Genomic DNA, 15,677 nt, shown 5'->3' with positions numbered 1-15,677 from the left:
AACACTTCTAACAGTCCAAAAACATTAAAAGCATATTTCTGACTACACAGCCGCAAGATGATTTACAAAAAAGACTTGGGAATTTCAATTTAGCTTGTTCAGGGATCTGGTTGGAAGCATTGCATAGAATACAACCCCAGAGAGATTTGTCCAGGAGAGCAGAGCTGGCTTACTTTCAAAGATCACCTCCTCCAAATTCAAGACAGGTCCTTCCTGACAAGCATGAAACCAAGCAAAGATGGCATGGCTGGACTTAGGAAAGCCAAGGCCCTTCTGAAGTGAAATTTGGTGAAGGACATGAAGGTCAATAAAAAAGGAATTCTATATGTTTAGTAGCAACAACAGGAAAGGTACAGAAAATGTCTGCCTGCTACTAAATGGGCTATGGGACCTGTGACAGAGAATACAGAAAAGATCAAGGAATTCAGTGTCCACTTTGCCTCAGTCTTTTAAGGGGAGGATTTGCCTTCAGGAATCCCAGGCCTCTGAAACCAGAAAGTCTGGAGCAAGAAAGACTTGACTCTGGGCAGATCAGGCATCAGGGTGGGAACACTTAAACAAGGCAGACCTACACAATTAGTGGGATCTGATGGGATGCACCATAAATGTGGAGTGAGCTGGCCGATGTCTTGTTTATCTTGACTTCAAGGCTTCTGGCACTTTAACTTCCTCACAGGCAAACTGGTGAACTCTGGATGAGATAAATTGGCAGTGGGGTATACCGAGAACTGGCTGCACCCTAAGCTCAAAGGAGATGTCATCAGCAGCACAAAATGCATATTGACAGTCAGTAGTGGTGTTCCCCTGTGGTTGGACTGGGATCAATACTATTTAACACATTCATAAATGAGCCAGAGGATGGGGCAGAATGACCCTCAGGAATTTTGCAGCTGATACAAGACTGGGAGGAGCTGTTGAGACACCAGATGGTTGTGCTGCCATTCAGAGGGACCTTGACAGAATGAGAAATGGACATCTGTACTGCTTTGGTTCACATGTGGCATGAAAATGTGATGCTCCATTTCCCAAATGGGAATCTACTGAACTGGCACTGTATTGTCATAGGAATATATTGATTACACCAAACTGCTCAAGAAATAAATGGGGGAGGAGGAGGACAGATCATGTCATATGAAGAATTTATGTCTTACTTCCAGTTCAGATTTAGCTGAAATACAACAGAGCAAGCAACACAGAGAGGACTTCTTGTTGGTTTGTAAATTTTAGTAGACATGGAAAATGAAGACAATTTATCTGAGTGATGTGGTCTACCAGCGACCAGTAAATGCAATTTCAGAAGCTATCTTTCATGACAGCCACTCAGTAGCAGCAGAAAGCTTAGAAGTCATAAATTATGTTTCAAACACATTCTGTTGTTCAAGGTGACAAATCTTAGTCTTTCAAATTCATACAAACCTAAAATAGTATTTTATTCCACCACAAAATTAGCAAAATTCTTAGGGCTCTTCTGAATCCAACTATTTACACTCATTTATGAGCATTCTGAACTACTGTCATTATGAAACTTAAATATTTATAATACCACAAACATGTACTCTTACACAACAAGGAGACAAAATGAGAAGAAGCATTGACAAAATGGAGATCAATAACTTTGATCATTAGTCTATACAGATCTTCTTCCAAAAGTTATTAATTTGAATTTATCTTACAATTACATGAATAATCATCTGATAACCTTATTGATTATAATCACAACCTGAGATGGCCCCCATAGGTCAGGATGACTAATGTGAAGATAAAGAAGTCAGAGATGGGATTTATGCCCACAGCAGTATTAACAATTCCCCTTGGCCATGATGTCAAACAAGTGCTAATATATGTCAAAAAACCACAAATTTTTTTAAGTGATGTGAGGTTATACTGTTGCAGCACACAAGTGAAATAAGTGCTTTTAGGACTACTATATGATCCAAAACTTTAAATAAGGTATTTCTCAAACTGTTTATGTTGTCACTAAATATAGGGAGTCCCAAAGCTTACTGTACCAAATTTTTTATTATTTCAAACAAACTTCTGTACAAAAACATCAAAGCAGGCCAAGAAATCCCATGACTTCACAAACAGCACATGACAACTCACAGAATTCTTTAAGGTTTACATTTTTATTATACAAGTGACAAATAGTTTTTCTCTGGGCTACTTAAAGATAAGACTTCATTGTTTGACAAAAAATTGCAGGTAAGCATATATTAACTTCAGTTACCAAAGCTCAACAGAATGGCCTGTCATCCACCTAATTTACCTAACTGGAAGTGACTATGAACAAAGCAGGATTTTCCCTAACATACATTTTTAAATGTCCTCCCATTAAAAATGGAGCCTGTAAACAGTGGATTTACTACTGTGAAAAAAGTGTTGTCATTGCTTTCAGAAAAAGAAAAAGATCTAATGTGAGTGAATTCTAACTCCCTCCCCAACAACAAGATAGCAACTGGAAGCCGCACCTGCAGGGGTGTGACATGAATGCTGGAGTTGTGGTGCTGTCCAGCATCAGAACACGCATGACATTGGCACCTGTGGGTTCTGATCAGGTCTGAGAAACCTCACAGGGGTTGCTCTGCTCAGAAATAAGCTCTCAAGTTAATCCCTACTCCAGAGAACTTGTGACATTAATACTGTTTAAGGACTGAGTTCAATGACACAGTTTGTCACAGTGCAGCCCAGTTCCAGCGGACCAAATGCATCTTCAAAGTCTTAAGGTAATGTTTTTAGAAGAGATGTGCATGAAAATTCCAGTGAAAGCACACAAACCCTGATTTACCTATATGGGGATAAGCAAATACAAATCTGAATCTGTGCACAAGCACTGGAGTTTCCACACATACATGCAAGCAAAGTACACAAAATCAAACACATTTTCTGAACGTGACCTCTGCAAGAATATGTACAGCAACTGCAGACCACCCACTAGACACACATAACAGAACATGAGCACTTTGCTGCTTTTGGCAAAGTATTTCTATTCCATTAACTGGAAAATTTACCAGAAAGCAAGAACAAACAACTCAGCAAGTAACTTAACTTCTTGAAGTATCAATCACATCTCAAAAGCCAGTGAAGAGCAGTCAGCTGATAAATATTTCTGTGTTGACTGAGTCATCTAATGAATAACACTACCAGGAACTTAATGGAGCTCCTAAGAACAGATCAGCTCTTAATTTTAAACCATCCTTAGCCTGATGCAGCCGATATGAAACCAGGGAAGTTTGCTACAGAAGAGTGTAATAGTTTAGATCAGCCAAAAAATTACTGGCTAGAGCTGTCTGGTAGTTAAATGTTCACTGTGATATATTTACACTGACAAACCTTTTCCAGTTAAGTCAAGGCATTAGTATTTTCCCTTTCCTTTCTAAATCTAATAAAATTATACAGAGTTTTCAAAATCTGTCAATGATCTTTAAGCATATTTTCTGTTTATTTATACTGCATCTGAAAAAAGGATATCAGTTTCCTCAGTTGTTGAAAGGTACGGGTTATACTTAATTAAAAAGGTAAAATTACTTGTTTGAAATACATTTTTGGATGCCAGACAGCACATAATCCATAAAATTAGGTGGATCTCCACTTATTACAGGAAAGACAATGCATTTTATGAGTGATGAACATTCAGGTATTCTCCTATTCATACTAGTTGGACAAGATCCTAAAACTGTCCAAAAAACTGTGCACATGTTCTTCAAAACATACCAAATGAATTTTGCTATCTCTTATATTAACTTTATTTTTCTTTAAAGTTCATTTTCTGTGGTACCTGTGACATTTCAGTTTGATTTCCATTTTGTCTTCACTACTACTTCTCTGATAGAGAAGATGTTTAAGGATTAAAATGCACAGATAAACTGTCTTAACTGAAGTATCTAAGTAAAAAAGTATTTTAAAAGTCAAAAGATAAAGACTAGAATAAAAACTTAGGTTGCACTATATAAAGTCAGGCAGGTTATGAACAGATTCATATATTTTAGCAATGTGAAGAAAATGGTTATGTAAATACACACAAGTATTAACATCAAACTGTATTAAATTATGTAAACATACACATCTTCTGTGATCAATACAAACATCTACTTGTCTGTGGACACTACTGCAGCATAGCTCGAATTTGTTTTGAAGTAGATTCATCATTCAGGTGTTTTGTAGTGAACCTAGAAATCACAAGTTAAAACAATAATTTATAAAATGAACAGAGATAGGAAGTCTGAACACTTGAGCCTGTTTTTAAAATCAGCACAGTTCAGTTACACAAAGGAGGAAGTTACATGTTCCTCTACTGATCACTGGAATTTAACTGCCAAGAATCTCGTGCTCTTTATCTTCTAAATATCCTATGCAATAAATTATTCCCTGCTAAAAGGTGAAGAAATGTGGCTAAATCCTCTTTGGTATCTGTCTATGACATTGTCATAATCTTGGGTCAAAATTATCTCTCATTTTTTCTAGCTAAAAGCCTCAAAATAAGCAAAATCATGAAAAGATGTAAGAAATATGGTAAATACTAAAATCACTTAGGAATCTAGACTGAATTTTGGCATAATCTATGATTTTAAGCAGTTTTCGTTAATCTTCTGAGAGGACTGAAGAGCTTCAGTGTGGTTTTTTTTTCCGTTTAAACCCAAGCATTCTCCACTGTTTATGCTAATAGGGAGACTGATTATAACATAAGCTTGAAACACACTTGATACCTGTAGATTTAACTCCACATCAACTTTAATTAAAAAGACATGATAAGCAAACGTGGAAGTGCAGTTCTCCCTCTATCCAAGCATTCAACAGCTAGAGAACTCAAAACAGTTCTGAAAAACTTGGGTTTGACAACATTCTCAGCTTCAGAGAAGCGTCAGACCCCTCTGTGTCCTCCTTCCCAAGACAGCACCATCAACAGGACTGGGATTTAGGATGCTGTTTTCTTGAAGCTGAATAATTTGGCAAGATTAAAAAAAGAAAAAAAAAAAAAAGTCTTACTGAGATGGAAAGGGAAAAGGGAAGTACTTAGGGTTTGAAATATAGAAATCTGACACTTCATTTCTAAAATGTTCTAGATTCTGGGGTATTTTATATAGCAAATCTTAGCTAGGATATACTGTTTAAATATTAACATTTATTGTTTATTCAAATGAAAGAAAATGGGAAGAAATTAGTATTAAAAAAACCCAGGTGATGAAGAGGAAACCTGAGAGGACAATCTTATTAAATCAATGTTCTAAAGTGAAAAATCTTGAATATAAAGAGATTGGGATAAAAAAAGGAGGAATTTTCAAAGGCTGAATCACACATACCTGAGAGCATTCAGAAGTCCTTCCACAGAGTCAGGTGGTTGTTCCTTTAAAACTTTTATGCATCCCTTCATCTGGGAACAGAAGCATGCCACTATTGAACAATAATATATGAATTGCACTAGCTGAAAACAAGGAAAAATTCACTATATACAGGCAGGTTTCTTTTCTTACTGAGTGCTAATACTGCTTTACATGACACAACAAAGCATTGCAACTTACTAAAATTATCTCAAGGTTAAAAACTTTGGAGAAAACATCTACTTTAGAAGTGTTTGTAGAGAGTAAATTATGTATCAAGTGTCTATATTTTAACTTGCAGACTGCTTCTTCAATTCCAAGTAAAAATTACAAAAATCAAAACCATCTGATACAAGCTGAAAAAAAAGAGATTTTGGGAGATCTGTGTCATTGCTGTTAACAACTCTAAGAAGAGATGTTTCAACTTTAAGTTTTATTTTTATATTTGCATACAAGGAAGTAATTTTCAGTATTCAGTTTTTAGTTGTAAAACTAACCAGTGACAACTTATTATTTGTTTCATAACTAGTGGTTAAAAATTTAATCTAAGAAATCCGTGGTGCTGATTTTAACACCACACTGAATGAACATCTTTATGAGGACTGTAAAAAACAGGCTGAAACACTGTCCAAATTCACAAAAGGGGAAATGAAGCAGAGAAAGCAGGAGTAGAACTCATTTGACCCATTGTTCAGACTCCCTAGCTAGTCAATAGAGAGAAACAAGGAATTCTTCTAACCTTTTCAGAATATATCTTCCCCAGTAGTACTTTTTTCTTCCCACTGCTATGAAGACATCAAATCTAGCTATTCAGAAATTAGCCTAGATTAATTTCAGCTTATTCAAAATGACAGATAAAGACACAGCTGAGTCAAGACTTGAATCCTTTAATTTTCCAAGTCACACTGGAGTGCTAAATCTACATGTAGAAATTTCTTTGCAGCTGAAGAGCATCTCTGCCTTATTAAGGAAGCAGATGATGAAACACTTAATTTAAGTCAAGGTCCCATTATGTGCCAGCAAAAATTAGTCAGAAAATGTAGCTCAGCATCCCCGACAGGGAGCAGCCCAACAAACACTGCTCACTGCTCAGCTGGCTCATTTCTACCTGAAAAGTGTAACTAGCTTTGCAAATAACAGATCACATGAGATTCTCAGGCTAGCACCATGTGTTTTGAAGTGACACAGTTATTTTTCCTAAATTAGAGAAGCTCAAGCTCTTCAATTAGAAGAGCACATCACTCACTACAGGTTTACATGTCCCAGCAGATCTGATCAGACCAGACCAAGTCAAAGGGGATAAAAATTCAAACAATTATTTTTCATTTCTCTTAGAATCAGAATACCTAAGACAAGTAGGATAATGTTGGTGTTTAGGACTCTTCCTTCTGTTTCTTTCTCTCAGGGAATTTTTCTCCCATATGTGTTGCTAGGAGACAATAACGACCGGATACTCAAAAGAGACAAAAGAAGTTGCCACAGCTCAGGGGAGGAGAGCAGCTGGCTACTCTCTCTTTTTACCTGGGGGTTTCTCTGGGAAAAGCAGAGAATTGGGTTGGGAAAAAGGCAGTCGCTGAGGGGAGAATTCATCACCATTGCAAGGCTCCATTTCCTGCTGCCTTTCTTCTACCGGGAGCGGAGCTCTGCTCCTAAGAGCGGCTGCTGCACTGGGACCTTACAAACACCCCTCTCAGGAAAACAAAGGACCCTTCGCCATCTGCTGGGATGCCTCAGCGCAAACCCCAGGGTCCCAAGCCCGCCTTTCCCCTGCCCTGCTCAGAGCCAGGCTGCGGCTGCCCAGCCCCTGTGTTCCTCTTCCATGGCTCCGGTTTCTCTGGTGCAACGTAGCCCTGCACCCCCTGCCTGTCGGGACGGCCCGCGGTTCCAGCTACAGCTGCAGAATTTCTGACACAACTCCTCCACCACCCTGGGGCTTTTGCTCCTTTCTGCCATTCCAGCTTGCTGGTCCCGAGGAGCCCGCTGGGGCAGTGGGATCGGCGGCCCCTGGGGCTTTGTACAGAACGCCTTTTTCCCATCCCGCCATTGCCGCCTGCTCCCCGAGCCCGCGCCACAGCGCCCCCTGCAGCCGCGGGGGAATCAACGCACCCGCCCTGCCCGCCGGGAGCCAGCAGCGCCCCTGCCGGCTGTGCCCGGAACTGCACCGGAGGGGACAGTGCTTGGGGAGCAGGAACACACTGTTCATTGGGTTTTCTGGGGTTTTTTCTTTTGTTTGTTTTTGCTGCCATTGTTGTTGTTTGTTTGCCTTGTTAGACACTGTACATACCAGTAAAGAACTGTTATTCCTTTTCCTGTACCTTTGTCTTGCGCTTAATTTCAAAGTCATAACAATTCAGTAGGAGGGGGTCATATTTTCCATTCCAAGGGAGGTTCTCTCCTTCCTTGGCAGACACCTGTCTTTCAAAGACAGACAGATGTCTAAGCTAGGAGACTGTCATTAATAGCTTAAGATACAGCCTCCAGTCTTGAAAAGGAAAGGGTAACATACTCCACTGTCCCTGAAATTCTCTTGAAATGGCTTGAATGGCTGAAGTGGCTTGAATGGCTTGAATTGGAGAAAATAATTTGTTTACCACAGTAAAACAAACTCATCATCTGAAACATTAAGAGACTTTTTGAATTACAAAAAAATCATGGAGCTAATTACACACATCAAGATTTGGGACAATGTACTTTTTTTTAAACTGAGTTGTACATCTCCTGCCTCACATTTACACCTACCTAACTGTCCTGTAAGATGACAGGGCTTTAGGATAGATGTGAGAAACAAAGTACCCACAATGTACATTTGGTTCTATCAGAATTTCATTTGTGTTGCCTCTGTAGGCAAGAGACTGAACCAGCATTCAAGAAATCTGCATTCAGGTCTCAGGCTCTATCTGTTTCATGACCTTGAGCAAATCTATTCACCTCTGTGACAAATCTTTCCCTCTGTAGAGAATCAAAGAGGGAAAGATTTCAGAATATATCTTCCCCAAAGAGAAGAGAATCAAAGAGGAGACGTGGCAAAATTCTGGTATCTGCAGATGCAAAATGCTAAGGAAGACCCAGTGTCATAGAGAGCAATAATATATGGTTTTTGTCTTTTCTTTTGAAGAAGTCTCTCTTGCAAAGCGAAAGACTTGGCATCTTTTTCATTATTAACAGCTTATTTCTGCTGAAAGAAGTGGTGTGTGAGATTTAGGTTTGTAAAAACATGTAGAAAAGACAAGAGTACTCTTTTCATGTGCTTGCAGTTTCTCAAATGGAAAAATAAGATTGATTTCTCTGTGACTGGCCATGTGAAAGATAAAACTGAAGGGTCATTATCAACATTACAACAGTAACATTTCAGTTCTGCTACTTCAGATCTCAGGCAAAGCAGAGACAACACTGAATATCTACTTATTTACAAGAGAACTACTGCCAAAGACGAGCATTTTGGCATCGATATATTACATGATTTAAAAAAAAACTATGAGCACAGAACATATTCCAGGCTAGGTATGATATAAAATTATTTTAGCCTAACTATACAGTTGGCAAAAAAGCAGATGTAACTAAGAAAAATTATTATCTGTGTCTGGAAGAAAATAAAAAGGAAAAAGGCTGGTCCTTATTTTATTTTCAAAGAAACTGATGTATCAAAGAGCACAGGTGAAGACAAATTCTAAATTGTCATTCAAAAGTAATTAAAGTTATTTCTACCAAGCCATAAGCTTGTGCTGAAAAAGAACTGCAGACTAGTACTCTCAAACCTACAGAGTATTAAAGAAAGGCTTCTCTTACATCAATCTTTGATGTCTTTGAGAAAGCTCCCACAGGATGAACGTGATCATACAGGATAATAACTCCCACCATTACTCGCATGCAGAACATAAGGGTCTCTTCACTGGTGAATCTACTTCTGTACTCTCTGGAAGACAGAACAAAAGAAATAAAGATTACAGACCTTTTACTAGACAATTTTAAAAACTAGACTGGGAGTGCATGAAATCTGAACCAAAAGTATATTTTAAGGTTGCAGATGCACATTAGTAAGACTTTAAATATCAGTGAATTCTGTAAGCCTGTGCCAATTTACAAGAATGGTTAGAGAGTAGATAGATGTAAACCTCTCATCATACCCATGCACAGCTGAGAGCCTCAAAATGTATGTGATGATGGCTTAATAGAAAACTTAATGAAATATGATGGGGACTGATCTGAAACACTTCAGTTTAATCTCAGAAACACCACATTCAGGGACCTCAAAGGAAAGCCACTGTTTTTGCCTAAATTCCTACTTTGGTATAGTTCAGTGGGATCCAAGTTCAGCAGCTGGGAAGTTCAGGGCTTCACCAAGGTGGATTGTAATAGTCATTGTGCTCTCTCTCTCTCTCTCTGTGTATTGTAGTACCTCTCAGTCTACAATAACTTCCACTTTTATTCTTCCACAGCATTGTAACTTGAACAGACTTGAAGGTGACAGAAATTTTGATGTGAAAATGCTTGATTATCCCACAATTAGAATTAAATATCAGATAATCTTCTAGATGACTCACAACTTTTTTCTCTGCTTTTGCCAAAAAAAGAGCTGACTCGTAAGGCTACTTTTCAATTACCACTTCTATGATGTCTCAGGATTGCGAGATGAGTCCCACCACTACAGACACTTCTCCAGAATTTTCATGAACAAACACAAACCTCAGGAGTTCTACCTTTTACATGGCTCCATGAACAAATGACTCATAGGCAGAAAGACTACCTTGACTCTATCTTATACATGTTTTCCAGTCGAAGAGACATCTAACCTAAAATATACTCCACTAAATGCATAGCAAAATATAGAACCCCACCGGCTATTACTGTCTACACTAGCAGATATGAACACAATTGTATAGCTGAATATGTTTATATGAATGGAAATTCATACAGCTGGTTTTTTTCGTACCTAGAATAAGATGGATGCATCCAAAAAAATATCTACTTAAATGATCCTTGGAATAGCCCCTGTGTGTTTGCTAAAGTACTGCCTGGAAGAGCCAAAATCTTGCCCTCTGTGTGCTAATTGAGGAGCATGGGCAAGCAGGAGGCCTTCTGCCCCAGTTAGACAAGACACAGACATTGAAGCCTGCGATTTCATAAGATTATTGCACTTGTATTTTAACCTTTTCAGAAATGCAGGCTGACCATGTAAGCTCTCCCCAGCAGAACTCAACACTGACTGGTAAGAACAGGAGGCAAGGCTTTCTAACACCAGGTCATGCTTTTTATACAAAAGAAATAACAACTTAAGGCAAAGATACAGGAATTCACTTGGAAAAAAATGTGTTATCCCAGGTGGCTAATCAAAATATAAGTTCTATAATACAAACCCCCCAAGATTTAAGATAAAACTTACGGTGTTTCCAACATGACTTTACATACACTAGCCATAGTGCTTAGACAGTCCGTTGTATTTTCAATTGGTAATGTTTTGTTCTGGAAGGGAAAGAAAAAGGCAGTGTTCAGTAAACTACCTTGTAAAATTAAAATCAAGAATGTCTGTGTTAGACCCTTCTCCCCCTTTACATACTTCTGATACAAAATGTGTCGTTGCATTACTGAGGGTTTTCAGCATTGGTGTGGCCTCTGCATAGAACAGGGACATCCTATTGGCCATTTCGTTGTTCACTTCATTCTCAATGTCTAGCTGATGAAAACAGGAGAAAAAATAGTCAGTAAAGCTCTTTAAAATCTTGCCAGCAGCAAGAAAAAGATGCAGTATGTGTTCATGTCAGAAAGCAGATTGTTACTTGAACAGTCCTCTCTAATCACTTCATCCGGACTGCTGATTAACTCTCAGTGTGAAGGAAAGAACATGACAGCTACTGAATCAAAAACAAAACCTTTACCAAAAATGGCATAAATGCATCCTGATAAATAAATACCTCACTGCATTCAGCACATCAGAGTTTATTTACTTACATGCATGTTGTTTATTCTGTTGCGACTTATTGTCCGCCTGTAATAACTGAAGTCATTCTGAATTGCTGGGTTTCTCATCTTCCAGGAAGAGAAAAAGGAAATAATCAGTTTTGGTTCAAAATACACAGCAACAATCAACATGTATTGAAAGATATTATTAACCTTAAGTTCATCAAAACGAAGAGTAAAATGTAAGATTTCTGCAAACTCTTTTGCTAGAGCCTGTTCCCGTTCCAGGTGTTGAGTTGGAGTGTAGGGAGGGCATGTCAAAGATTCCAGTAAACTCTGCAGGGCTTTCTCTGAATAAAAATCAGAAGCACAAATTGTAGTCAGTCCACACAAAGTTTTAACTACATATCTAAAAATACTGCATTTGAAGGAAAGAAACCCTCCAAACACGCTGAGCCCTAAACATGTTTTTTCTTACTATTCTGAAGTGAGAAGCATTAATTAAAGACACCTGCCTCTTCAGGCTCTGCCATTTTCTCTCCATTTTGTATCATTGAATTATTTTCCATTTTTGTCACCCTTTATCTGGGATCCTTATCAAAAAGTCTAGAGGAGGCATTTTTCTTGCATTCAGATATTCAATGCTTTCATCCTCCTCAATTAGCCATCAGCTCAGTATAGAGATTATTCTGGCATCTCTGTTACTAAAAGTGTACTCTCAGGCACTGATAGCAATATAAATCAGTTTCTGTGCCTGTAATTACTAGCATAACTCAAAAAGTGAAAGACATAGTTAGAGGATGTTGTAGAAGAAACCTCTTGCACTAGGAGACCTCTCACTACATACATATATTTTTATTCCAGAGTTCTAATTCAAAGAGTAATTATTCACCTTCTTGTTTATTGGGATGACAGAGTCAGTGTACAACACGTCCAACTTTGGATTTTCACCCTGTGAGAGAGTTTACTGATACACTTTCCCCATTATCCCTGCTTTTAAAAAGTCTCAAAATATGACTGGCTTACATTCCTTTTAAAGCTCCAGGGGATCTAAATTACGAAAAATAAATTGCATTAGTCCAACATGGACCAGAGAAGTGCAGAAACGTGGCAGGAAATCGAGAAAAGCGGTGTAGTTTTATCATGTTTTTTGCTTGTAGGCTATTTAGGTAATATAGAAAACTAATGAAATATGAAATTAAGATTAAAGAGACACCTTAGTAAATGCAATTGCAGTTAAATATCTGATGATATCAGACAGAGATAATATTAATTCTAAAAGTCTTTAAAAAAAGTTGGTGGAAAGACAAAACTTCCTCTTTCGTTATATATAAAAAAGCTATAAAACAGATGTACTAAAACAGGGCTCACCTAATCTGAGTGAAAACTCATAAAAGCGCTTTAGCCTTACAACCAGGGGACAGACTGAATTCCATGCTTTTTCTTGCAGCTGGATATCATTGGGATTTTGTATTGCCTGAAATGAAAATATTACTGTAAAGACCTGTGATAAATAAATAACAAGCAAGAAGTGGCTTGGAATTTTCCTACATTATTTTAAAAAGTATTGTAAAACACAGAAGAATTCTGAGAAATTACATTGCATAGGATTCAAAAAAATACCATCACCTTTTTCACCTTCCTTCTCCCCCTGTAACATAGTGTTTTAAAATCATTCATTACACTGAGCCATTGATACATAGAAATATGTTCTAGCATATTCTTTTGGGAGCAAAACTATTGTAAAAGCATCAGGTAAAATCTTTTGTGTACCCACTGGTTGCAAAAGTAGCCTTTTTTCAGGTTTTAATGCTTTTGAAAGCTTCAACATGTTGTGGTTTTTAAGCAACCAACCCCTCACATTTGTTGATAACCCCTCAACATTATTTGTTGGTAAGAGTATCAACAAATCTGATGCAGGAAAAGTTTTGGTCACCTGAGAAAAATTCTGAGTTACAGTTCAGAAGTACTTCAGGACCAGTTTCAGAGAATAAGATGCCTCTAAAGTGGATGTGAAGTTATAATTTACTGAGGTTCATTATTCCACTTACAGAATAGAACAACTATTTGTATCATGTATTTCTGACACCTGAGTATTACTTCTTCCATGTCCTCAAATTTGACTTCTGCCATGAGGTACATGAAACAAGGTATATGAAATGGTGCTTCTTAAAGTGAAAAACAGTAACTAATTACTAACAAAAAACCCGAAAGAAGTTCCAACAGCCATCATTTAATTATTTCAAGCTAGAGCTTTATACTGAACATTATGTGTGATCTGTTACGTTATCTTATAAATGCATTTTGAGGAGATTTTCACTTGAGTTCATTGAATGTACTTCGATAGACACCAGAAGCAAGGAACACATTGAGTTTTGCCTGATTTTGCTTCCAAAGAACTGTCATTAACAAACATACATCTCTAATTTCTTGTCCAGCTCCTTTGTAAGCCTGAAGGTCTGCAAGCATGCTTTCTGAGTCCTGTAAAACTGCACTGATCTGGTTCCAGACCTCCCTTTCTCCATCCGTGGGCTGTGCATCTAAGAAAGAGAAAAGCAAAATGCACAAAGTCAAAAGGAAGCTGCAGTACAAATGGCAAGATTACACAATTCTACTTAACAATACCATATGCAGCTTGAGTATGTGTAACTCCATTCTGATGTAGTTTTTTTTCCAAATATACAATTATACAGCCATTCTGCTAACATCCAAGCTTCTGCTTTTTATAGCAAGGAAGGAAGAACAGTACAGTTTTTGTATGCTCTGGCTCATAATGCCTCTTCTCATAATGCAGCATTTTAAAGAGCAGCAGTATCATAAAGCAATGTTATTAGAAAATAGGATAATGCATCAGTCCCTCTCTTTCATGAGCTCCATGGCTCAATTACAAAGAATTGCTCACTTTTCTTGCAGCTTGGGGATAAAATCAGGCCTTTCAATGGATGGAGCAGTGGGATATTGCTCCACTTTGACTTTCCTCCAGGCTTCCTCAACCAGGGTAATTTATTTCTCCTTTTGTAAAACAGTACTGTTAAAAATAATTTACTGTTAAAAATAAGATACAGTACTGTTAAAAATAATTTTTTTTCTTATGTATGTCAGGGATCATTCCTGCCACTAAAATAAATATAGCTCTGCTAGTTATCAGTTTTCAGGGTGTGAGTGACCTGTAGACCTTTACTGTTGAGAGAAATGACATTTGAAAGTAGATCAATTTTCCTATTCAAATCTCCTCCGATGGGATTTACACAGCAGTGTGACACCAGGGAGTGATGTTATCCCCAGAACACTGACACATGAGACAAGGTAGAGATCTTCTGTCTTCTTTTGCTTTAAAGCATAAAGATGACAGGCACTGACCAAAGACTGGATGACCTACATATGCGATTGCAGTCTATATGTGAAGGAACAATGAGATTCTACAGAGACACAACTATTTCTTCCCTTAGATTTGTATTAGCTTATAAAGATAGAATGTTAATTTTTATGAAAGAAAAAATTACCTTGAAGTTGAATCTTAGAACTTAAAGATTATTTGAATTAAAAGCAGTGAGGTAAATTCAGTTCAAAACTCACCAACTAGGATAAGCTATTGTATTCATCTCTACATTAATAGACAAGAAATATTAAAAACACTTATTCCATTTAGTTGCCTCACTCTCCTTAAGGAACCTGCCTGAGTTTTCTACCCATGTATCAGTATGGGATTAAACTACCCAGTCCCCATTAGAAACAAATGAACTGGTTCACACTGGAGTATATGCAAAACAGGCATTCTCTCCATGATGTTTCAGGTTAGGATAATTTGTTTAAACGTATGAAGTTACCTATGGACCTTGTACAAACAGGACACAAATGTAAATGAGATTTACATGTCTGTAGCTTCAAAGCAACTCATACTTAAAACTCCTCCCATATTCCTATGGCACCATGAGTTCCATGAGACTGAGCACATAATACTGATTGGACTTTCCTTTTGTTCTGGAAGTTTTCCTCTCTCTTATTTAAAAAGTGAAAATGAATATAAGCTGGGCTTACTTAGCTGGGTTTTATAGCCAAAATATGTCATGTAACTAAAAAATTCCACTATCCTTCAAAAAGTGAGGGAAAGGAGCACTGAAGGGAAAAACTCCCCACAGGAAAATCCTATTTAGGACATGGCTGTTGAACTGACCCATCAGTCACTTTAAATTTACAGTGTTCCAGACCGGTTCTTTCCTCAAGCTGCAAGAAATCTCAGGTACACACCGTAAGGGGTTTGCCATCTTGTGATAAGCAAAACAAAAAACTCTTCTGACTTTAACAAGGAAAGCAGTGATCCTGAGAAACAGTTACATACCATACAACAACAGAGCAGGGGAAGGTGGGAGTCACATAAAAATCAGTATCTATATTTTATTAGTTAAGATAATGAAAATAACATTTCAGTGAATACTAACACAAAAGAGAATAAATAACTTGTTAGTG

The 15,677-nt window shown here is 37.7% G+C and overlaps 1 protein-coding gene across 9 annotated transcripts in view; it reads right to left on the bottom strand.

Moving 5' to 3' along the window:
• Positions 1-2,000: 2,000 nt before the first annotated feature.
• Positions 2,001-15,677, bottom strand: part of CYRIA (CYFIP related Rac1 interactor A) — a 55,980-nt gene continuing 42,303 nt past the window's right edge. For 5 of the 9 annotated variants that reach the window (XM_038131335.1, XM_038131334.1, XM_038131340.1 and 2 more), the window contains 9 exons: positions 13,629-13,750; positions 12,582-12,687; positions 11,424-11,560; positions 11,262-11,339; positions 10,870-10,986; positions 10,696-10,775; positions 9,102-9,228; positions 5,298-5,419; positions 2,001-4,166 (listed from right to left, as the gene is read on the bottom strand). In XM_038131335.1, coding sequence (XP_037987263.1) covers positions 4,103-4,166; positions 5,298-5,419; positions 9,102-9,228; positions 10,696-10,775; positions 10,870-10,986; positions 11,262-11,339; positions 11,424-11,560; positions 12,582-12,687; positions 13,629-13,750 — 953 coding nt within the window. In that variant the 3' untranslated portion in view covers positions 2,001-4,102. Of the gene's footprint in view, positions 4,167-5,297; positions 5,420-9,101; positions 9,229-10,695; positions 10,776-10,869; positions 10,987-11,261; positions 11,340-11,423; positions 11,561-12,581; positions 12,688-13,628; positions 13,751-15,677 lie in introns of those variants that run through there. The other 4 variants (XM_038131338.1, XM_038131339.1, XM_038131337.1 and 1 more) reach the window with 2 other exon arrangements.

Source organism: Motacilla alba, chromosome 3, assembly GCF_015832195.1.
Source record: "Motacilla alba alba isolate MOTALB_02 chromosome 3, Motacilla_alba_V1.0_pri, whole genome shotgun sequence".
In the NCBI taxonomy this organism is placed as follows: domain Eukaryota; kingdom Metazoa; phylum Chordata; class Aves; order Passeriformes; family Motacillidae; genus Motacilla; species Motacilla alba.
Note: the sequence above shows the minus strand (reverse complement) of the source record. Positions and strands in the feature narration are given on the sequence as shown.